General features: G+C 33.0%; 1 protein-coding gene across 2 annotated transcripts in view; it reads left to right on the top strand.

Annotated features, from left to right (window-relative positions):
- Bgb (Big brother) overlaps nt 1–25,739 on the top strand; it is a 56,214-nt gene that overhangs the window by 15,910 nt on the left and 14,565 nt on the right. For both annotated transcript variants that reach the window (XM_014428567.3, XM_014428568.3), the window contains exons 4-5: nt 24,327–24,443; nt 24,524–24,634. In XM_014428567.3, coding sequence (XP_014284053.1) covers nt 24,327–24,443; nt 24,524–24,634 — 228 coding nt within the window. The remainder of the gene's footprint in view (nt 1–24,326; nt 24,444–24,523; nt 24,635–25,739) is intronic.

The raw sequence follows: 25,739 nt of genomic DNA, 5'->3' as shown, positions 1-25,739 counted from the left end.
CAAACTACTGCCTTGGATTGCCTTGTGGCATTGTAAGGTTCGTTGCATGGTCCAATAAAGGTAGTCAAATCATGAAATCCACTGGCGTTAGCTGCATGATTTGATTGTATAAATTTAATAATAAAGGTTACAAAAAAAAAAAATCAGTATTTTACCTTGAAATGCCACAAGGCAATTGAAGGAATTACAAACTACCAGATATAGATAACTACCTATATGTATGTATTCAATTACTTATTTCGTCAGGAAGGTACGAAAAAAAAATCGGATCAAAATTTTTAGGAAATATTAGATTTTGCTTACCACCCAAAATGAATTTTGACTGTAGTAGTACTGTTTCTAATATTCATAAAACTTTCATTAGCTTTACTGCATAGTGTTATATTGTGTCATATACATTCAGACTTAGGTAATAGAAGTAAGAGGGAAAATTCACACCATATTTACCGAGATATATGAATTAAATTATAACAGAATAATAAATAAAAGCAAAATTAAACTTAAAGTAAAATAACATCGTAAGTACATTCATTCCTATATAAAATATTTACCTTCCGCCTGTGAAGCTCCGGAGAGGACCGGGTTTTCTCTCTTCTTGAGAAGGAAAAAGCAGGACGCTGGAAGATCCCGTCGCTTCTCTCTTAAATAAAGAATTTGTCCATTACTAGAACTCCAGTATAATCATATACAATATAATTCTGGGTCACTGCCGTTTTAACCTTCAGGGAGGTTGGTGAGGGTGGGAGAAAGGATTGAGCTAGGTGATTAGGATGATGAGTGAGTTTCCCCTGAAATGTGGAGAATTTGTATAGAATAAGGTCTGAGACAAATTGGGATATTAAAGTCGTGATGTATGGTATTGTTAGTGACATAGTATGGAGTGTTGGTTTTTTTCTGAAGGACTTCAGACTGAAAGAATTGAATACATTTGCAGTTGTCCATAGTTCTAGTCTATTAGTTCAGACAGGTTTTAAGAGTATATTTTATATTAGTAGTTTGTTGTCAGTTGAAAGCTGAGATTTTCTCGACATGCAGTAATATATAGCAGTCGACATGTTAGTAATATTCAGGGAATTAATGATGTACGATATTTGTCCACGAGAATTAACAATTATTTTGTTTTTTCTAATGTCATATTGTGAAGAATAGTACGAAAAGTTAGGGTCGCCGGATACATTTCTATTGTATATCACCATGCGAACTGGAATGATACGGTGTTGAGTAATACACTAATGACCATCAAATGGAAACGGAGCCTATGCACAATGGAGGAGCGAGTGGGTCGTTAGGGATCGGTGATCTATGAGTGGGGTGGAAAGAGAGCTGTCACAGCCGTTACAATGCCTTTGTTGGTACACATGCCTCTCTTGTCTAATTGCCGGCTCCCTGTTAGATGTCGCCAGCTCATACATTATATCTAACTGTCCAGGGTCAATGGCGTTTTTTCTACAGCTCTTGACTGTGAACAGGCCTGGTCCTTCGAGCTCTACCTTATCCGTATAGTTCTAGTACTCGGTCTTCCTATATTGTCTATCCCATAGGTAAACGTTCATATTCCATGTCTAAGTTGTTGGAATTAACCATCATATATATGGTGGAATGAAAATTCATTTCGGCAAGAATAGAATATATTTTTTATTTTATGGTTAAAAATGAAAAAATAAATAAATAAATTCACAAACCGTGATGAAGGTTGGAATCCGCTAACATTATTTTTATATCCATACATAACAAATAATATTGGAAGATTAATAGTTAAGATTAATTAGTTCACCGTATTTAATAGATTGTAGAAAACATAATCCGGAAGACAGTCAAGGAACGTACATCCCGAAATATCCAGGCTGCAACCCTGATCAAGTCCTGCGAATTGGAGTGAAGTGCTAGTTACCAATAAATGGTTTATTTTGATTGACAGCCACCCGGACTATCTCCCCACAATATATAATTATTCGAAGCGGTAAAAATTATTCATTTCCTATGGCTCACTCTCCTTTCAGTAAGTGACTGAAAAACAATCTGATAGTCACATCTCAAACTAAAATCCTACCAGAACTCCTCGCCTTTTTGTGTACATTGTTAGAAAGCTGAAGACATGAGAAAGAGTTGTACGAAGGATCTTCTGGAAAAGAAAAAAAAAAAAAAATTATATAATGCTACTTTTCTAGAATAGTGGTATATTTCTCAAAACAAAAAAAATATTATTTTATGTTTAAAGTATTCCATAGGGGAATACTGAATTTTAACTGGAGTTAATTTGTAACAGCTCTAACTCTAGAAAGTAACCACGGTCTACAGTGCTATCTTTGGAATACATAGAAGTCTAAATAAAAGCAAAACTTTTGTTGTTAGATATGTCACTATTCAAGCAAAGCAGCGATATACAGATATGGCAGAAGGAGGTATTAATAGATCAAAATAAGACAGCCTAGATAGTTTTCAAGCTTAGATAAAAATTTTACCTACAATGAAAAATATAATTTACAGAATATCTCCTATAAGGCAGAATAATTTGCAACGATGAGTTAATCTTATGAAGCCAAAAAATAAAATTTAGTATTGGAAAAGTGCTGGACTGGAAAATTAATTACATAATTTTAATTGTTAGATAGGATACGTGATGAAAAATAACATAAAAAAATAATAAATTTGTAATAACAGTTCAGGTGTGAATATGTTTATGAAAAGTTATTTTTTTCGTTAGATTTATCATTATTAGAAAAAAATAATAATGTTGTTATTAATTACTGATTGTTTCCAACACAAGTTGCTATTCTTTGCCTTAATATTAAGTAAATAAATCCGAATTAGATCGAAAAACAGAATGTTACCTTTCCTTGAACAATTTAAGCTCAAGCACTTCGTATGAAGTTGTTACTGATGAGAAACGGTGAATATCTTGGGGAATACATTGTTAAGGTTACAAGAGGGCACGTGGAGATCCAATATGACAGAGCCTGCATAGCTAATCGTGTTGATAGGCAGCTTGGGAGGCCGGCAGCAGCCGTGGCATTGTAGGTAATTTCTGGACAATGGTCAGCGTCAGGGATACGTCTACACCTGGACCCAATGCCCAATAGACTTCTACTGTTACCTAGCTGCTCCACAAGAAGCAGTTATTGATTTTAACGAGGGGATGAGAGGTCATCTTGAGTTATTGACATTAACTCGATTTAGAATTACAGTTACCAGAAGTATAGAACGCTTGGCTGTGTAGGTTATGTGAGGATATTAGGTTATCTAGTAATCGGTCTACAAGTGATTTTGAAAACAAAACAATATATTGAAATTTTTATTACATGTCAACTGCTCACTCCAAACAAATGTTACTTTATTATAACTTATTTGTTTTAATTATATAATTTATTTATTTATCTTTAATTGAATTATGTATTAAAAAAACTCATCCCCAACATTTACCCTGTCTATTAGTTCTTGTTACATATTTATTGTTTAATGTTGTTACACACTGCCAGTTACTATCTTCTAAGAAATTCATATAATAATTTTATATAACTTGATCTTTTTACTTTAAACTTACCTATATAGAGAATAAGGAGTAAGGAAAAGCATTGCGATCTCGTAAAATTTCGAATTCCAGTTCGATACACTAAAATACACATTTTAAAGTCTCATAAGTCAAATTACAAAGTCTCGCAAATTGGTCTGTGTTTCCGTTCGTGTGAGAAAAACCGAAATGTCGTACCGAAATTACATATTTGAGACCCAGAGTTGCCACTTTATAGAATATATTTTTCAATTTTCTCGAAAACTGTTTTTGGTTATACTCGGCATATCAATGTACAATGAAGATTTGTCTTATAAACTTGGTTTTATTCTCATTGAAATAGTCTGACAGGGCTTATATGACGAATTTTTAAATTAATATGAAATTATTAACCATTTACAATATTTTTAGTAACAAACAATGGATAAATATAAACTATGAATTATAATTATGAAAGGATTTAATATTTAATTTTAGAAAAATAAATAAAACAAAAAATAAAAATTGTTTCCAGGTTCAAAATACATTTCCAGAAATAAGACTAGTTATACAGAATTATAGACCGTTGAAAAGCCACAGATTTTAGAAAAATGATATTTACATAGAAAGCCGTGTAAACTAATTGAGAATGACTCAAATGCATTAATAAAATGTATGTTACGAGCTCTAACTGGAGGGTGCATTATAACCTTTTCATTTCACCATAGTTATTAAATGGTATTTATCAAAATTAAACTAAAATTTCAAAAATTCATTCAAATTCAAAGCAAAAGTGCAAGATACATAAAAATTTCTCTCATATTTTTGCAAAAGAAAAATGTTAAAATTTTGGAATGAGAAATATTTTTTCTGTTAAAATCGGAGCTTGTTGGACAGGCTAATTTGGGAAATAAGTTTGGGGAAATGTAACAATATCTCTTCTAAGCTTTAATTTCAACTCATTGTTGAGCAGTAAGTGAAAGTTGTGCAATGCATACATTTACTCCTTACTAATAAATCAAACTTTTTCTATAAACTATATGTATACTTATTTGAAAAACTATCTAAAAAACAAAGCGTTTGAACCAAATAGGCATTAGTAAAGACACGACTTTATGAATTTTGAACTCTTAGGTTAAAAATAATTTAGTCAATTTCCCATGGAAACTGTTTCGCTTTTGAATAATTGAACATCTATACATGTTCAGGAATATTCCAGATGCTCATTTGTGGAATAATTCATTAATATGAATTGAAAAAAACAAATAATAATAATTAAATCTTTATCGGACCACTATTTGTGAAATAACAGCAAGGCATTATTTCAACAGTCGAAGTGGTAAGGAAAGTGTTTTAGTGGATACCTTGGCTATTTAAAACTATTTTGTGCAAGTTCCCATGGAAACTCGATTACTTGTCATTATCTTTTTGAATCATCATTGCATTTACAGGTTGCTCAATTAATCCATTTCCAATGCTCGATTTTTCACATACAAGATGATCCCGACACTTATCCGAACCTGCTGACTCGTAAATGTGAAAAATATTAAAATCAAGGAATGCACAAACATAGGGTTTATTTATTAGCCGTAATTCAATTTATCTTTTAGGTCCGATTTTCTCGAACTTTCCTAGATACTACATGCTATTTACCACACTATCCTACGGGATGCCTCAGCCTTATATCCTATTTATAAAATTTTTCCCAACATCTTAATTCCCTGGTTTAATTTTGATTATAAGTTTAAGTTTTCCTCGAAAAATTGACAAGCATAAACTGAAACTTTTTTTAAAATATGATTTTCGAGCCATTGCTCCTCTGCTCTTATCCGCTCTCACCTACACTCGAGTTTTGATTACCGGTACATGTTTTGAGTACTAGCGGATCTAAGCGAGGAACACTGTCTTCAGAAAGTAAAAATTTATTTATTTTTCTTGATAATTGTTTCCTCGTACACATAACAGGTGCTTCTATTATTACTTCCTTAATCGAATGATAAATTGTATTTCAACATTCAAGTTATTTAAATTATATTTGTTAGGATAGTCATTTTGCAATGGCGTTGCTAATTGTTATGGTGCAACTACTACCAGAGGTTCAGCGGTCCTCCCCGATGTTTAGTTGTTTTAAAAAAGTTCATAAAAGATGGCGTCTTAATAATAAAAATGACTCAAAGCAATTAATGCTGGGAGAAGGGCTTGACTCACCTTTTCACCTCTTTCACAGGCGTGCTCCCTTCTGATCTGTGATCATTCCTCAATCCGCCAGTCTTCGAATTTTGTTTGGCCTGTGCTTGGAGGCCAATTTTAGTTGGGTTTACCCTCAGGCTGAGTCTAAATATTTATATTAGAAACAAACAGTTTTTCTATTGTATTATGTTATATTTATAACAACTACTGTATATATCCAATTAAAAATAATAAGAATTTATGAGCTGGATTTAGTTTTTAATTTTTTAAGGTTTTTTTGAACTAATTCTTTCCTTACATATATCTTAAATCCGTTGCGCTATTCGCCATTCCATAAGCCTTCAGCATTCCTCTAATTGTTTTTCAGTTTATCCTGTATTGTCACCAAGAGAACTTTATGATAAGGCAAAAGGTCATTTAAAAGACAGAAAAAAAAAAAAAAAAAAATGACGAAACACGTTGCCCGAATGAGCCTCGACATATTTTCTACAAAAGAACAATCAATAGGTGGTTTAGAGGGTAGAGGGCTGACCACAGATTGCTTTTTTGCGGTCTACGTATTCCTTTCTAGATTGTTCCAAGCTGTTCCCTTTCACTGCAGATAGTTGGACCCACATATATAATCTTTATTACAACTTCAATCTTCAATAGCATTGACTTATTTTGCGTTTCATAAAATGGATTTGAGCCTATTTATTATTCCCATAAATAATAGGATTTATTCAACCTATGAAATCCTATTTAACTTTACTTCTGTCATAATTACATTTGAGAAGGAAATGAGATGATCCTGGTCATGTACAAGAAGAATTAATAAATAGAAAAAATAGTACTAGTTGCCGAAGTTTCGACCCACGATGCAAGTCTTCTTTTGAGCTACAATAAAAACAGAGCAGGTCAAACCGATGCAAATTATAAAAGTGACATGTAAAGGTATAAAAATATATCCATATAGAAAACTAATATGAAAATAGTGAGCTATCGTAGGTCAGTTACGGTACTTTAAATATAATAATATTTATTATTATTATGTAGCTATATAATGTAAGCAGTTTTCTGTGCGTGTCCACATAATTAATAAGTTTCATCACGAACTACTCCACAAATCTTAAGATGTCTTTTAAGTCTGCAATGAGAGAACTCCTGTTAGTGACTGGAGTTCATTTCTGTTTAGGCAGCCACTTAGTACTTAGTAGAAGTGGAGGGTGTAGCCGTCTCAGCTCTGTACATTCCCACCACTCCTTCCCTGTTATCTTCCCTGTCTAATCAAGGACCTCTTTTCGCTGATGCCTTTTAGAGACGCCCAGACATGGTTCTGGTCACAACGAATAGTTTTCTAGTTTCTAGCGAGCTGGTCAGCTTTTTCATCGCCTTTATGTAGATAAAAGCTAAATATATTCCTGATTTTATAACGAATGCCCCAGTACAGATTCTGACAGATGGTTGGGAATGAGATGATGGATGTGGAAGAATAATTAGGATAATAGCAGAAAGACTAATAAAGGAGCAGATGGAGAATAAAACAATGGTGCTAAGAGAGCCACCTACTGCTGCCACCCACATGCCGCTGCCAATCATCTCTACTCATTGACTACTAATTCCGTCGGGCATTTCCATGTTTACAAAACACAAGACACCGCTTAGTGCTTCTCACGTAAATGAAAACTGAGTTCTATGTATTCTCTGTTCAATATGTAAGATCATGTAGTCATTGTTCTCTGTACCAAATAGCTTTAAAAAGACCTTAAGGATAAATATTTTAAAAATTTTGTAAATAAACGCCTATATATCTGATTTTATAAGTAATATATATGCATGATATATCTATACAATCATTGGGGTCATTCTAAACTGGAGATCTGAACATTGTTTTAGAATCATGATTGCAAATATAAAGTTATAATTTATAATTTCGATATAGGTGAACTAAACATTTTGAATTTTTAGTGAGTAACGTCATATATTCAGTTAGGTCTTTATGGTATTACGAAGAAGGAAAACATGTAAAAAAAAAACTGTTACTTTGGGATTTATTTCGTTTAAACATGATTCTATACTCCCTTCGCAATGGGCTAGCAAATAATCTAACTGGGTTTTAACGACAACAATTAAAAATATTAACGATCAATTGACCAATACCAATATCACAAATGAGCTGCTGCATTGAATCTAAAAAAATAATTTAAACAAAATTCTCTCAGAAATTTCCATATACGTCACTTGGGCTTTGCCCTCACCATATGAGAGGAGATTGGCTTTATTTTGACATAGGCCATTAAAAGTTGTGTCATAAAACGGTCTGCTCAAACCTCTTTTAGATATAAGCGGTAGTTTTTACTTTCACTTACTTAAAAATCCTATGTACATATAATAAGTGAAAGTATTGAGTTCGTGTTTTCCACGGAAATTCATGTAAATTCAGCGAATCTTACGCTGAGTACAAATAACGAAGTCTCATAAATGGGCTGTGTGTGAAAAACCTCGCTTAAAAAAGATAGGTTGTGAGCAACTAAAGTTACATATTTAAGTGAGTGCAGACCCAAGGCATATCGGTATGTTAGCAGCGTTTTTGATGAAATCGACTGGCTGGAACAAGCACTTTATATAATCCATCATTCACTTTTTTTTTAAATTTTCTGAAAAAACAGGCTAAACGATTTTGAACAACAGTACATGGATGCACAATTGAATGATTTTATTATCAATTTGGTTTTATTCTCATTGAAGTAGTCTGAAACGACTTAAATACCAAATTTTAGAAATGACTTAACCATTTCACATTTTTATTGGTTTTGGAAATGGTTAAATATTAACTATGAAAAAAATTAATAAATAACATAAGGACACAGTACAAAATAGTTTTCCAGGTAAAACACACATTTATGGAAATAAGAATAGTGTTATATCGTTTTCTGTTTCGGCAGTCCGATGTTTTCTTATCACTATATAATTTTCGTGCATTGCATCGTTTGTTTCCTTCCTTCAAATTCCGCCAAACCTCGACAGAAATTTGAATCATTGCAAAATATTCAAATAACACTAATTTTATATTGCACGTTTTAAAGTTGTTACATAATATTGAACGTTTTCAGCTTTTTTTTACACAAAGTATATTTTTGTTACATACAATTTAATGCTTTGACTAAATTTCTCATAACATAAGGGTGCTTATTTTATGTATATATTTATTTATTTTATTTATATATTTTACAAATTTTCATTTCATTTTATTATTTTTCCGTTATTTAATGTTTAGTATAAAATTAATACATATGTAATATTAAAGTATATAGAGTCGAATTCAAACTAAAAACAGTAAACATAAGTGAAGAAATTTCTCGCTTTCTTTTTTAACTAATTTTTCTACATTTACTTGTTACTTGTTAGTTCTATGGTTAATGGTATATTTGTGTGTGGTTCCACAATTGAAATGCCACTTAAATGGGATTTAAGAATAAATACACGTGCGAATTTAATTTTGCTTGGAAGAATATTTTAAAATACTCCATATTTTAAACTACTCCTTTGTGTATAATGCCTTACATTTTTCTTTTTTTATCTAAAACATAAAACTGAAATAGTTTTAATACGATACCAAATTAAATTCCAGCCTTCATAATAGGAACATAAAATCTTTTAATACAATTAGATTCGTCATAACTCTTTAATTCTTGGCCGAATTTTAGGTTTTCAACTACAATCTAAAGGAAAAAAATCAGAAAACTTTTAGATTTTTATATATGTTTGCATATATGTAGAGAATAAAATTTCATTGAAACAAAATTAGATAAGTTCACTATCCATTAATATTATAAATTAAAGAACAAAGTTTTTTATTGTTGGATTTTAGTGTTTCATACACATTTTTAGTTTTTATCGCTCATGAGCATAATCATATTGTTTTTTTACTGCACAAAAATCTGGTCTCTGCTTATCAGCATAGTTATTAAATAATTATTTTTTCGATTTCACTTAAGCTATACATGAGCCTTTCAGTTGACTATGTCTAACTTAATGTTAATTTAAGAAAACTGTTATATTTTTATTATAATATAAAATTATGTTATATTCAATTCCTGCCATTCACATTTTTGTAAAAGAATAATGTTAAAATTTTAAAACGTGAAATATTATTAAAATTGCTAAATTGAAAATTGTTGAAATTGGAATTAGACAATCAGTCAACTGAAAGGCTCAAATTAATTAGGGAACGTACTACCATGGTCAATGATATAGAAATAACTATTATGAAATGTTTGAGGGTTAATTTAAACTCTTATTGTGAAAGTTGTGTGATGCAGGCACCACACTATATTTTCGTTTACAGAGAATCTGTCCTGCATAAAATGTCATTTTAGAATGGTTTATTCAAGGAACGCCATCATGCCTATTTTAACTATCTGAAGGCCCAGAATAGAATAAATCACCGCTCTGAAGCCTCAGGTATAGAGGCGTTGAAGAGGACTATGCCTGGGCTGGAGGCTGGAGACTAAGCGACGCAATATCTCAATGCCCATAGCTGATTGAGCTGTCGCCGTGTTGCCCGGCTCTAACATTTGTTATCCTCTCTTCGGCGCTCTGCCTTTCCCCAACGACAGGCACAAAACAACGGCAGATGCCATCCCGCCCCCCGCGGCCTCCTTGATCTGATTATTTCACATGTAGCCGTTGTCTCCTTTCTCACCTCGATAAAACCCTTGCGATCAATTCGCCAGCGGGGCGCCACTGCCTTTATGACTGTCTCTTTGTCTGTGACTGGCTGTCAATCAGGAGCATTTAGTAGAGGTACCCCCCGCTGTTCCGCCTACCGCCCCGCCCCCTCGTGTGGTCTTCTGGCCAGTTAGTGTAGTGTCCGGTGGGCGGCATCTCTGTCCGTGATTAGCAATAGTTGTCGTCTAGTTCTTGACCCTACTGCTTGTTGAGCGTATTAATTCCTCCAACTCTATAGGCTATTTTCTAACAAGAAATACAAAGATCTGAGACTCAGAAGGGGGCTGATGTAATGTTATAACTATAAATTTTAAAAAGTCAGATTCAAATGTATTATGTCTCATTGTGGTGAGGATATCACTAGATTTTTATTAGGTAAAGGGAAATATTTCTTGTTATTATTGAAATATTTTATGTTTAACTGTATCCCTATATTCTTTCTTTGGCGTCTTGTGTGATAAACCCTTATCTATGAAACGTATGTAAGCCTACGCGATTTAACATTCATTCATTTATTGCCTCTAGTGTGTAAAAGACACGAAAAAGAATTTGAACATAAATTTTAACTACTTCTAATTTGGTTACATTTAGTGAACGGCATTATGAACACTAAATCCTCTATAATAAATTGTCAGGCGATAGTAGTGGCTACTAACAATAGGTCCTCTTATTCAATTGCCTATATAACGAGGGGAGTGAAACATATATTTTCTTTATCTCCTCAAATGCTTTATGAATTTTATTGATTTCAATACGTGAATTAGAATATATCTTTACAACCCAGAGACGCCACTATCTCCCCCTGAAGGAGTTAAAGTGGCTTTACCCTTTCTACCCTTACAGTCTTCCCTTACCCAAGTCAAATCCTCTGCTCATTCCAGCAATACCGTTCCCGCTCTTCAGACTTATAGAAAATGGCTCACCGAGCTGCAGCTTTCAACAGATCCTTACCAAATCCTCTTCCCTAAGGAATCCTATTCCTATTTCCATCTGTTTCTCCAGTACCCTCCCCACCTTCAAATTCTGCTTTTTTCATCATTTCCTTATCATCCAGTTCCAACATAATTAAAATGTATGATTTTATATCTACATAAAAACTGTGTAAAAAGTACTGTTTTGATGCTTTAAATATTTATACTTACAATTAATATCATTTTATAAATATTATTATCACTTTTACCCTGTTGAAATTCCTAACAATTACTTTTTATTATTTATTAATTACTCCTTCTTTTTTTATTCTTTCCCTAAGATTTTTTCTTTAATCCCAACAAATATTTTTCTAATGTTACTCTAAAGTGATGAGTAGGCATTGATGATGCATGGCCATGTAAATACCCCCCAGAAAAGGGAAGTAGTTGTGCAAATAGTGGACTATGCTGTATAGACCATCTGTAGCAGTTAAAGAACCCATCAAGAATGGCCTTTGTATTTGTCTCCTGCCGGCCAGCTGACTCCAGTAGGACAGGAGCCGGCGAAGACTCCCCAATCGAATCAGAGCACACTCGGTGGAGCAGGCCCCCCGCGACGAACCCTTGCCTTGTGTACCCAACCTCCTCTATTAGATATTTTACAGTTGGATACCTCACTGTAACTCTTTCATTGTGCCCCTTCCAGTCTCACCTGTTCAATAGCGAACGTTACGTTCACGCTTTGACGTGACAGTACTGTTCCAACCACTGTCTTCTAAATTGGACATGTTAAACAATTCAGTCATGCATTTACTTTAATCTAATGATGCTACCCTATTTGTCAACATCACCATGTTTTCCTCGCCATTTCACCCATTATGCCACTACATAAATATTAAATACTTGTGTCGCAATACATTATATCATTAACAATTGTTTATATTTTCTTTGTTTATGATTGTCCACTGTTAATTTATTTGTTATTCATGTTGGTACTAGTTTACTCATAAATATATAACTTTTTTTTTTACATGTATAGCAGCGATAAAAAACATACTCTATTACTCCATCTCCTTAAAATATTGTATATTCTAATTCTTCGCTGTTCAACAATTTAAGTCAAAAAGAATTTGTATTTAGACTTGGATTTATGACCTTCTTATTGAGGAATCGTACTCTACCTGTTACACCGCTTGCATTGATGGTATTTAAATTCATATATATGTATCCTCGATCTAATAGCCTATGAGCGTACTATAATTTAGTCATCAATCTCCCAATAGCCTTAAAAACACCTGTACGACGCACCGCATCACTCAACATTCCACTTACCTCTCCACGAACGTCTCCAAGCATTGTGTAAATTATAGAGCTGTTAAAGCTATCGCTATTTTCACAAAAAAATGCTATTTTTCAAAATATTAATCTTAAGACTAAGGGAGACGAAGATTATGAACAAAATCTTTTTATTTTTTCTGTTGCTATTAAAATTTTAATTCTTGTGTTTCTCGAGGTAGGATTAACGAATATAAGTTTTGTTCCTGCCAAAGCACCGCAGTTGAACAAAGATAAAGAATCTGCAATGTAATCGGGAAAATGAGGGTGGTCTCGGCTCTTCCTGTTCGAATCTAATGCTTTTTTCTCCTTAAGTTATTTTTTTTTATTGTTTAATGTTATGTATTTATCGATCGTTTAATATTGCTTACATTGAATAATGTTTATTTTTTTTTAAATAAACAAAATTAAAGGTACTTTGGAGGAAGATGTTTTGAAAAATACGCATCTAAGCCCTGTTAGGCTGTTAAGACCTATCTGATATTTAAGACCATTCAATTGTGTGTTGACATACCGCATTCAGTCAAAATTTTAAAAAAGAAAAAACTTAAAAAATGTGAAAATCGACTCTCGTAGTGGCAATACCGGTCTGTTCATTTTATTGAAAAAGTTCCTGTCCCACCCCAGATAATTTTACAGATACTCCCCCTCAATATGTAACTTCAGTTTCGTAGGACGGTTCGTTTTTGAGCTAGTATGTTCACATCCACCTAGGCCATTTCAAGGAACTAGTTTTTGTGGACTCTTTTGGTTATTCTCCCCAAACTAGAATTTGAAATTTTGCACAATCGGAATATTTTCCCTGACTATTCGTTTCATAAATAGGCAAGTGAAAGTAAAAATACGGGGCCAAGAGCTAGAAGCAATCTATCTCAACCTAACCATTCATCAATGCTCAAGTTATTTGGACAAAAGGGGAAAGAATCTCTTAGAGAACATAAATGCACATCAATAAAAATAGATGTACAGAATAAACAATAATCTTAATATAAACGACATAAGTATGCTATGTACACAATATATCACTAATTTAATTTAATTTTTACTTTTTGAATTATTTCTGAAATAACTACATACGATAGGTTGAAGGAGCTATATACATAATTATAAAAATGAAGGCAGTCGTTTTGGTCCTCACTTATCTCCTGGGAACAAAACTATCCTGCTTAGATATCATACCATTTCCGCTTATAGCGATAATAAACTACGCATTGGTTATAGTAATGACGAAAATAAAATATAACTTACTGTTATATGTGGTTAGTATATTGTGTGTACAATACTCACCCAATGGCCTGATTAGCCGCCTAAAAGGGAAAAACACTGGGATAGTTTCAAATAGATAAATACAAGTGATACACGACTTGCATATTGCTTAGTACAGCACCGATACTTATACCACCAACAACCTTCGCCCTTTTCTGAACTCGAAAATCAAAACCTAAATGGATGAGCCCATTTTTTAGACAATCCTTCTACTCCTCATCCCATCCCTTGGACCTTTATCCACCCTCTGAGTACTGATAACCTTTTAGGCTTTCTGTATCAATCTTTACAATTTAACATTAATATTACAACTCTGCGATGCTATTACTTTAACTACATTTTCCGAGTACTTTATGCTCAGCCTCGCATTGTGTAGCCACCGAAATAGCCACATTTTATGGACTTAAAAATGATTTCGATACCTTAATGTTCCTTATGTAACCGATCTAGCCCGAACCAGATATCACTCCTTCCATTATAAACTCTCTAACCACTCAAACCCCCTAGTTTCTAATCTTGCATACTCTTCCATTCCTGACAATCCTCCGAGGCGCCTGAAAAGAAGATGGCGGCGGGACCAGCTAATGTAAAATGTCATTAGAGTGCTACCAATGGGTAGTTTCTCTACACGCCTGTAACACTCCAATTTAACTTAGATCAGATTTACTAAATGTATTATAATGTATAATTGGAAATAGCAATAAATAAATATTTAAAAAAAAAAATGATTTCGCAAGTCTGAAACGTTTACTTTCAGATTTTTGTATAGTCGTTTCGAGATTAAGAAATTACAAGCAATAATAACTAATTTTAACAAATCCAGTAATGGTTTTTACCTAATTCCTTATTTGGCAACCCATTATTCTTTATTTCACAAGCTAGAGTGAAACATTTTTAATAAACTGTTGTTAAACCTGAACAAATCTAAACGTGTTCGAATTGAAAACTATCGATCGGGACTTCATCATCATTAACGATGCCTATGAGCTTAATGTCACTAATATACACCTGATTAACAATTAATTTATTTATTTTACTATAAGCAGGGAATCTAATCTAATTGTTCCGATTCCTATTTCAACTTTCTCCTCTCTGGGTTCTTTCTTATATTTACGGTCCAGAACTCAGGAATTCTGAAGGAGGAACATTTATTATAATCTTTTTAATAATATAGATAACTAGATGTAATTTAGATATCTAACGGATTCACTAGATAATTGCTATTTTCATCTTGATTCTTCCCACTAATGCTGGGCTAATGGGAACGTTAATGGGACTCGTTAATATCCTCGTTGGCAGTGTTGTAAGTAAAGTCATTACAATTACATTTGATAATAGGTAACTAGAAATTGTAATTTCTCCATCTCAACTAGTAACTTTGATAGCAGACAACAATTATAGTGACTCATCAAGTAGTTTTCATCAATTTAAATTACTTTTCATTGTTATTTTATTTCTCCATTGTAGAACTTCAAATTAAAGTGATTGTAATTGAAACTGCTTTTAGTCCTACACTGCTTGTTTGTTGCTCTTTCCTTATTATAAAATATTTTTGTTTTATGATCTTGTTTTTAGGTATTTTCTTGTTATTTTATTTTTTTTTATCCTTTGGAATTGTTAGGACAAAAACACAACTTAAAATATTATCATCAAGCATCACGTTCTGTTTATACACAATCTGTTCTTAAATTTTAACCGTTACTAACTATGAAACAATATATTAAAATATTTTTCAAGTTATGTAGCTATATAATTTTAAGAAATATTTTAATATTCAATGCCTCTCACCCCGAGAACCAGGTTCGGCTGGCTGTGGTAGTAAACGTATTTCCTTTTCTATCAATAGTAGATCAACTCAGAGGCTGGGAACCACAGGTCCTATATTGTTTCGTTTTGTTTTTTCATGGTACAAGACCATCGGTTTAAATATGTCAAAACACGAAATATTAATTTGAGCTAAATTTCATATCCAAGGAACACGAGAGCGCAGATTTTAATATTATCTTAGCCTCACTCTTTTATAAATATCGTAAAATTCTTCCCTGAGAAATATAAGGAAAAAATTTGAAATTTTCAACAACTTCTCCCATCCCTTTTCCGGTTCCGCAGACATAATTTTTACAAATTAAAGCTTATGTATTTTCAGTTTTAAATGCACATCTAACTGAATACTAGGTATCTTTCTTACAGAGACAGGCTCTCTTTTTTATTTATATATTTTTTAATTTGTTGTTGTTTATTAAGTGTTAAATATATATTTTAAGTATTTGGCATTAGGTTTGACGTTTGAAGTGACAATAGTCAGTTTTTATCCTTCAATTTTTAACACCCCAAATTCTCCTGCTTCTCAAGAACTAGCCCTTTGGGCAAATGTCCTGTTAGCCCCATCGTAAATCCTGGCCTGAGTGACGTGGGTACAACGGTATTTCTTTTGTTGGAGTCAGATTTATAACGGGGATCATTCAGCCCTACCATGGTAACTATATAAGAAGACTGAAGTCTATAAAACCGAAATTAGTTTTTAGCTGTCATTATTGATTATCTGACCTTTATATAAACTCTCAAACTATTCGGTCTAGTTTATCATAATTACTTTTATTTATTTAATTTTTTAATATCAAATATCGTTTTGATGATGTAAAAAAGTTCTTACAATAGGTACGTACTTTAAATTTCTTTTTAGTCATAATTTTTAACTAACTATTTCTTTAATTAGAAATGTGTTTATTAAGTACAAAATGCCACACCATGTATGACATGTATATGTACAAAAAATAATATGTTTATTATTTTAAAGATGCCTGATATTCAAGTCGGAGTAAACTAAATGATGTGCCCAACATTAGGTAATTAGTAATATGTCAGTTGATAAAAAATCTTTTTTTGTAGCAGTGACTATCATTATAGCTATTTGCTGGACCGTAGTCGTTATGAGGCAGAAGTTAACAGTTGGTAGGGCGGGAGCAGCTATTGTTTTTAGCCAGTTACAATATTATTTTTTTCAACTAGCCGGTTCACTATTTACAGACGATTACATGTGCCGGACCCTGACAGCTGACAACGATAAATCTTGCCAACAGTTTACAGGACCAATTACCATCGAGACAACAGGACACAGATAACAAATGGCGCCCAATAGGCGTGAGCTATTGTAGTCAGGTCCTTTATTAAAAAACATCCTCACCCCTTTAGCAGGGGCAGGGCATATTAAATTCCTTCGCCCTCTCCCCTCCCCCAGTCAGAATTAATATTCAGTGATTGAGTCCTGACAGGGTTCTTTCAACAACTTTGTCATCCTCTCCATTAGTGACCCATCACGGCTCCTGCCCTCCAGCTCTCTGATGCAAAATATCTAATGCTCCTTTCTCTATTAGTTTTGTCTATATAGATAGAATTAATGGCAAGTACTGGGTGAAAACTTTATAAAGAAATGTATTTTAGTCCAGAGAGTAAGAAATGTCATATTTGGGAGAATACAAGAGGGACAGCGTTATGGATCACTTAGCAGGTAGTGACTGTCAGCGATACCTACTCAACGAGTGACGCCAACTTTGACAGATCTGTTTCCCCTCAGTGAGGGCCTTTGTCAGTCAAACAGATGCTAACGGCAGCTCAGCCAACACACTCCAAACACCGGGGGTCCTTGCTCTGTATTCACTTTCCGCACAAAAAAATGCCTCTCCGTTCCCTAACATCTGACTTCAAAAGTTTTTTCCTGTTTTTTTATTTATTTTTTTTATACTAGCTAAATAACAATATTGCCACTCTAGTTGTTTGCTAATGCATCCAACTGAATTTGAGTATTTTAAATCTTGCATATTATTTTTTAGGGATGTTCATACTGTAGACATATTTGTTAAATCTTATTATACGTTATAATTTATAGAAGTGGCATCATTTTAGAATAAATTTTACGTGTAATCAGATAAAAAGCAACCTCAACCTAGAATCTAGCCAATTAACTGACTTACTGGACTGATTCAAAAAAATTGGTGAACCCCATCATCAGAAAACAGACACCCTAATTACCAATTTCCAAAAGGGCCTATTCCTTAAACGGCATCCCACTCAATAAAGGAGCTTCCTTCCAAATTACTATGGTATCAATAGTTATCTAACCTTATTACTATTCAATATATAAAATAGAATGTTATCTAATTCACAAATATAAGGAATGTTTAACAATCAGTGAATGATAACTCTCTATAGAAATTAAAATTGGAAAATCAATCTAGGAGATCTCTATACCAGGTCCTTTGTATACAGGGACTTGTATCCGGGAAATCTCGTGTCGACAGTCATTGTATTAGAGGATTTGGCTTCATGGTAAGACATTGGGAAATAAAAATATGTTTTCGATGTAAATAACTACTTATAACGAAACTGGTTTATCCACGTGTGGAATAAATTTGAATTCCTTTAATGCCTTACCCTCTTCGGGCTATATATTTCCAATCTCGAAGTCTATACATCATATACTATCGGATTTTATATTAAAGATTATACAAATCAGATCTCCGTAAATGTAATTATTTAAAAATAATAATGTTGATAAAGTTCACATTTAAGACTATTCTCACGGTTGCTATCCAACATATTGTTGGTGTAGTGGAATCATTCTAATAGTTCTCTTGATAAGATAAAGTCACTTGCTGATTTACAGTCGGCATTTTTCAGTGAATAGAGAAAGATTGAATAGAACCCAGGGTACTGTAGGTAGAAGGGTACAGGTCTTTGAGGAGGACGGATGTCGAAACTCGAAATGTAAAAAAAAAAAATGTAATAACAGATTGAGCATAGAGCGTAAGTAGCAGGCAGGTAAGTCACGTAGAGTATTAGCTGGAGTCGATAATGGGCCGTTTATGGGCAGCTTCATCCCGTGCGGCTCCCGCACCACCGATCTACGGGTCATGATTCCTCTCATTATCCTTCCTCAGGGGCATTGGCGTGGATCTACGGGATTAGTTTCAGCCACAACCGATGTAATTTTGTTTACCAACCCCTAATGTACTTTCTCGTTTTTTTCTAATGTCAAATCATCCTTTAAAAGTTTTATATTTCTCCTGTTTGTGGCTTCAGAGCAGTCCATCACACTGATTCAAATGTAGCTCTCACTACAGTACAAGGAGCTATATCGGAAGATTGTACATCTATTTATATGTATGTGTTCTTATTTCTTTGCTTTCAGATTAAGGGGTTCTGATATAAAAAATAAAAATGTTTGTGGGGAAGCTTTGAAAGTGTCATAACTTTCTAACGGTCGTATCAGAACTGATTTCCCTCAATGGAGTAGTTCAATCTTTTTATAGACATTTGTAGTCTGCCTTCTGACATTGAATATTACCCTAACATTTATAAAAAAAAGTCTAAATTATTACTGTCTGGATCCTCATTCTTTTGAGCTCTTATAAAGGAAATTATGAAACCGTACAACAGTCATATAAAGACCGAGCAGGTAGAATGGAGACAATGACGGAGGACGGGCGTGCCTTCTCGGCATCAGCTACAACAGTGCGGTAGGCGACAAATAATTAATATAATAACTGACTGAATAGAGATCCTTACGCTGTACTGTCATCTGTTTACACGCAAGGGCAGGACCAGGCATGATTATAGTGGCAGCTGGCAGGTGAACAGTAACCTTACCGCCTGTCGGTCACCGATCTACCTCTAGCTTCAGGCCCCAGTCAATAATTTCAACAGATTACGCTCACCAACTGTTATTACATTTATTGCAAAAAATAATAAAATAAAAATACAGTATTCGTTTCTCTAGAAAATATTTAATATTATTATTACATGCTGTGGAATCTTTCATTAAACTCTTCAGATTTACTATTGGCTGTATTATTAATTTATCGGTTTAATTATTTTTCATTTTTCATTCTGCGATCACTGGTTTTTATTTGAATTTTAGATACTTAAAAGATCATTCATCAATTGGTAAATATTCCACAAAACCACTTTTTCACATTTTTTCATATTTCAATGAATAATTTGGAACTCAGAAGGAAGAATATGCACTTTTTCACCTAGCTCTGGAGTTTATTATGGGGATATATGCATCTATTTCTGCTCTGTACTTCAGCGCCTTGGATTTGAATACATTTATTCTAGGAAGATGGTGCGGGTTGTGGTCGGAAAAAGTATACATAATACAGGAAAAAAATATTATCGTTTCTTAGTAACCAACGTTTCTTCCCATTTTACTGGGCTAAATGTGAATAAGATACAAACATTGTAAAATATGATAATATTTTAAGAATATACACAGCAAATTGTATAAAAGATGATGTATAAAAAAAAGGAACGCAGTAAACTAAAATAATAGAATATCAACAATATAGATGCAATATGCAGAGATGCAAATAAGAAGTTAAATAATTTTGTAAACATCATATTTCCATATTTTAATACGTTAGAGGTTTGATCATATCTATTCCTTCAGAAGAAATTTTTAAATATGAAATTAAAGTTGGAGGTAACTCAATTCTAGTTTATGTCAAAGCATTCTGAGCTCATTGTCCTCTATTTTTTTTAAAATGCGTCTTTATTAACGTCGCTTCGACTACCGTTGCCGCTTGTGGGAATATTTCAATTCTACTTGGGATGGTATTCGAGATGAAGTCCTCCACACCGAGGTAACAAGACGAAAGATGAAAATTAAATATTCCATGGTTTGGAGAAGACTTTATACCAGCGTCCAGAGCTGCTTCCGTCCCTCACAGAGTGGAATTTGTGAAGTTGGCAGAGGACCTGCCGACAGGAAGGCAGCTGAACGACTGGATGCTTTGTGAGCCTTACAAAGACAGGAGTCACAAAGGCACTGACCCCTGTCAGTCTGTCACAATCCTCTGCTCTTTTCATCCTTATTTTCAAGTTTGTGTGTCCACGGCGTAAATAAACCTACCTTTGTTGTCAAATGGTTACATTAGCTAATTCGAGCAAGTCAGCTTTTATATATTCACTATTTCAATTTTATTTTTCCAAATGAATAAAATTAGTTCTTGGACTTCAAATAGATAAAGACTTAAAAAAAAAATTGTTTCAATATTTTAATATCTTTAAACCGTTCGACGGGTAACATTATGACGAATTAAGGCGTTGGCTATTTAATTGTAAAATGGTAGCGGCTAAAAACTGCATGTAAACTGGTATGAGGCTAAGACACTCTGACCTAGCTGTATGACAAACATGATAAACACCAAGACAAAAAAAAACAAAAAAAACAATAGAAACTAGGTGACAGGTCTAATGAATGTGTTAACAGGTAAGGAGGGAGCTGGCCCGTGAGAAATAGAGGCGGAGGGCTGGGGTGTCTTAGCAACGATTAGTCTCTGATAAAAAACAAAACAAACTTGTAGCTGTTTTTATATTTTTTTTTATCAGTTAGTGTTTTATCATATATTCTATTTTTTATTTCTGTACCTACCTATGTGCTAACATATTCATTTGTGACCCTTTATATTGTTCATATTTAATAGATTATTCTCTCTTAACCAAGTGTTTAAAACATAAAAATGTTTGTCCAAAAACAATATTCCTCCTTTCAGGAATTTTCTGGTTGTTTGGCAGAATTTTATTAGTATTTTTAATAACCCCCCTTATTAATAACATTGATGTTTCGTCCAAACTAAATGGAATGAGTAATTATTTTCCCCTGTCCTTGGAGAGTTGAGGTAGGGTTTGTGAATGTAACTTCTAAAAACGTTATGCTAAAACAAATTTTCAATAATTTGGCGACAAGTTGGGAACGCAAACAGTGATCTTAGGCGATTGTAATATAATTTTTAAATACAGTACTTCGTTTGGCCGTGAAGAGACTGAACTGGTTAAGCGTGAGAACCAGTTATAAATTTAATTCGTATACTTGTTCAAGTACAATTCAAACTTGATATATGCTACAATTAGATTTATCAAAATAATTTAATATAATTTAAAATAAACTTTTCTTAAGATAAATGATTAAATTTAAGTCTACTAATGATCTTTAAGTTTTTAATAGTAGTCACAAAGTCAATTATTATGGTTTATTTTTTACCGGCTTTTTTTCTGCAGTTTATTGATTTTAGTTTTACCGGAGGTCAAGTTGGATTCTACTGTTTGTAGTTTAGAGAAAAGAGAAAGTGTTGTGAGTTGTGTCAAGGTTAGGAAAATTATTGAATTTTAATTCGTTTATTATAAGTCCACCGAAAAGAAAGCAAGAAGTGTTGTAATAAAAAAGTCCAAGTTTTATGAGATGCTAACGGTAACATTAAGCTGCTTTCTAATGACATTGTCGGATCACACTAAAACCTGCGTTCTTAATTTGTATCATAATATGGTGTTTGAACTAAAACGCACTGTTGAAATTTTGTTTTACTGGTTGGACTAAGTCTCCTAGGCGAGCCATTCTAAGAGACGACAGGTAAAGGTTGCAGGTAGCCCTCCGACCAGTGCCATAATTTTCGGTTCCCGGGAACTGACCCTCTCCGGCCTACTGTCAAATAACTTGTTTTTATTGCCTTCTTCTAGTAAAAGCGTAGAACTTTCTCTAAAGCCTCTTAAGAGTCCCAGAAACTTATAACCAGTCTAGCTCTGCGGGGCTTACTTTTAAAAATTACTATTTTTATTTTGTATAAGAATGTGAGGTACTTGTATAATAATAATAATAATAATGGGATTAATAATTGGATCACAATTTCGAAACCTTGATGCCCTAATTATCGCCGGTGATGTACCCGTATTACATCTCAGGTTCATGTAATGGGAAAGAATTGCCCATTAACTAAGATATTTGTTTACTGAAAAATGAGGTTTCTCAAGGTGTGGTCTAGAGCAACAATCACGTTTGTTCAAATCAAAAATTGTAAGAGTAACTAGAAAAATGATTTTGAGGTTTTCAAAAACGAGATTGTGGTTTTAAAAAAATAGTTTGAGGTGTGTGACGAGATTATTTATGGATATAAAAGTTTAATATTTGGCAGGTATTTGTTTTTGTTACTCCAGGTCGCAGATTTATAATATTTAATATTTATAAATATTAATGAATGAATTAACAAATGAAAATATTATTTATAGTAAATTATAATTGAGAATTCGGTATGATATTGCATGGCAACAACATTTATCTTGATTGCTAAAAGATTATTCTGTAACATATTAAATCTTTAAAAAGAAGTTGAATGTAAAATGGGCTACCTAAAAGCACCATTGAGTACTGATATTGATGTAAAATATTTTTTGTTGAAACGTTTACCTGCTCTGCCTAAAATGAGCTTAAGCGGTGCTGGGAAGCGGGGGAATTACATGGGTCATTAGATGTCTTGATACCTATAGGGAGGGATATCTGCCTAGTCCCCGGGCATGTTCAATCTTTTCAATAACGGTTCCAAGCTTATGGCTATCATTTATCAAGTAATATATAAATATCTAATCCATAAAATATGGTATCAAATAATGAATAATAAGCATAGTCATGAAGCATAGCAAGAGTCATGAAAACTGCTACTTTTAGGTTTTTGGGCAGTAAAAGCAAACTGAAGAATTTTAAGACGAAAAATTACAAGTAAATAACAATAGTTTTGCTTTTATATCCTTTTCCTTAGAGTTTGTATAACTAAAAAACCAACTCCATATATTCAAAAAATGTACTGCAAATGAGTTACCGATATTAAAATGGCCGTTTTGTTTATAATTAATAATGTCAGCATCTTCACCCAACAAGACTATTCTTCGGTATAACAAAGCATAACCATAATACCACTAAATACTGAGATAAAACTGTATCAATGGGCTTTCTAATGCTTTATTCCAATATTGAATAAAATATAAAAACAAACTTAGAAAAGGGAATGGCTCAGTACAAATATGGAAGAAACACTGTAGAATATTTACAATAACGGTTTCACCTTTAACAATAGATAAATAATAGATTAACCTAATAAATGAAAAGGCTCAATTTTTATTGTAATTGTAATTGTTAAATAACTGAAGCAAGTCCTCATGGGTTTCACAATGCTAATGATATTTTTATACAATCATATTATGGATTTCAATTACTAGATGTCTCTGACTGTCGTATCGTGTCTTGTCATCTTTATATTCTGAAGCATACTAATTTATCACCTAAACTTTGCAAAAATATATGTCTCATACAGAGATAGTTTATCTAAGATAATCAATACGTTTTATACTAATTGGTGTTAACCGAAATCAAGTCAAAGTCTATCTATGAAAAATCTGACTTGTAGAATCAGTATTTATCTGCTTATTTCCTTATTTACATATATTTAGTGTTGGTTCAGAATCTTCCCTGTAATTGTAAGAACAAAAAATGGGACATTTTATTCAACAGTGTATATTTGTTCTATTTGCATGTAAAATTAGACGTTTGGTAATCACTTCTAACCATTATTTTGCAAGCTCATTACTTTCTTTAATTTCAGGTTCACATCCGATCCCACTTTATCATGAATGGAGTTTGCGTCAGGTGGCGTGGTTGGATTGATCTAGAGAGACTGGACGGAGTGGGCTGTTTGGAGTTTGATGAAGAAAAAGCAATGGTGAGTAATATACAGAATTTTAAAAAAATTGCCCATTTGTATACTTGAGCATCATAATTGTTTCGATATGTTTACTTAAGGTGGAGGACGCAATGCTGAGAGACCAAATTGAAAGGTACAACCAGAGGCTGCGCGAGTTCGAGGAGAAGCAGCGAGCATACCGCGGCCAACCTCAAGACCATGACTTAGAGGTAAGGAATCTATCTAATCAACATTATTAATATAAGTATATTGGAGTGAAATCAAGCCTACTTTTGATTAGACCTAGTTCATTTAATCAAAATTATACACATGATGAATGAAAATCTCGGAAACTCATTGAAAATTACTTTCACAATAATAATTATGACTATACAATTTTTATTTTTATGATTCCAAAATATCATATGTACCCCTTACATGAGAAAATAGTTTTTGGAACAACTGATAAGGTTAACATAATTAATATATTATGGATGGTAATGGGATGAAAAATTAACAAAAAAAAGTATAGAACATGATCAAATTAGGAGCACATGTTTGATTATTTTAATATTAGGTTTGTTTTAACAACTACCTTTGACTGTCTCCAAACTGACTAGAGTTTCGGCAATTAATTCAGACGAATTTACTGAATCTGCTAACGATTTTATTCCTAACGATTGCAGTACCCTATAAAATAAATAAATAAGCAATTGTTATATGCGCTCTCATGTGGCATTGCCTCGTCGGTAATGCATGTTATTGTGGAATGCTTTTCCTTTATGAAATACCAAGAAGCTATTTCAATATTAAACTGCACAGCGTTGAAAACGGACGAAAACATAATAAACAGGTTATTAATATTTTGGAATAAAGCTATAACGTTGGTTAATATTGTGCTAACTAATGTCTTTTCGCGGCTGAATGATTCATAAATTGCCAAAGCAGAATTCTATTTTAGATATCATGTTATCTGCCGTGGCTTGGGATTGTTCTATTCAAATAGCACAATGCATAACGTAATTCTCAATTGTGATCTTTGAGTAGTCTCTTTAGACATATTTTTCTAACAATGTGGGATTGTCTATACATAGCTTCTAGCTTGAAATAGCAAGCATTATTCAAACTCTGTTCTCTAAGAATTTTTCAGACACTTCACTGTGACATTGTACACCATTATAGAAATTGGGATTTTTTTTTTATATTAAAAGTTTCATTTAATAAATATAATATATACAATAAAAACACCATTGAATGCACCCTTTGTAATTTTTTTTTATGTTGCTAATTATCTTATTATTAATAATCTTTTATATTTTAGTAAAAAATAAACTG

The sequence above is a fragment of the Halyomorpha halys genome, unplaced genomic scaffold (assembly GCF_000696795.3).
Source record: "Halyomorpha halys isolate HHAL.00 unplaced genomic scaffold, Hhal_1.1 Scaffold726.1, whole genome shotgun sequence".
NCBI classification, from domain to species: Eukaryota; Metazoa; Arthropoda; class Insecta; order Hemiptera; family Pentatomidae; genus Halyomorpha; species Halyomorpha halys.
This window is presented reverse-complemented; position numbering and strand designations above follow the sequence as displayed.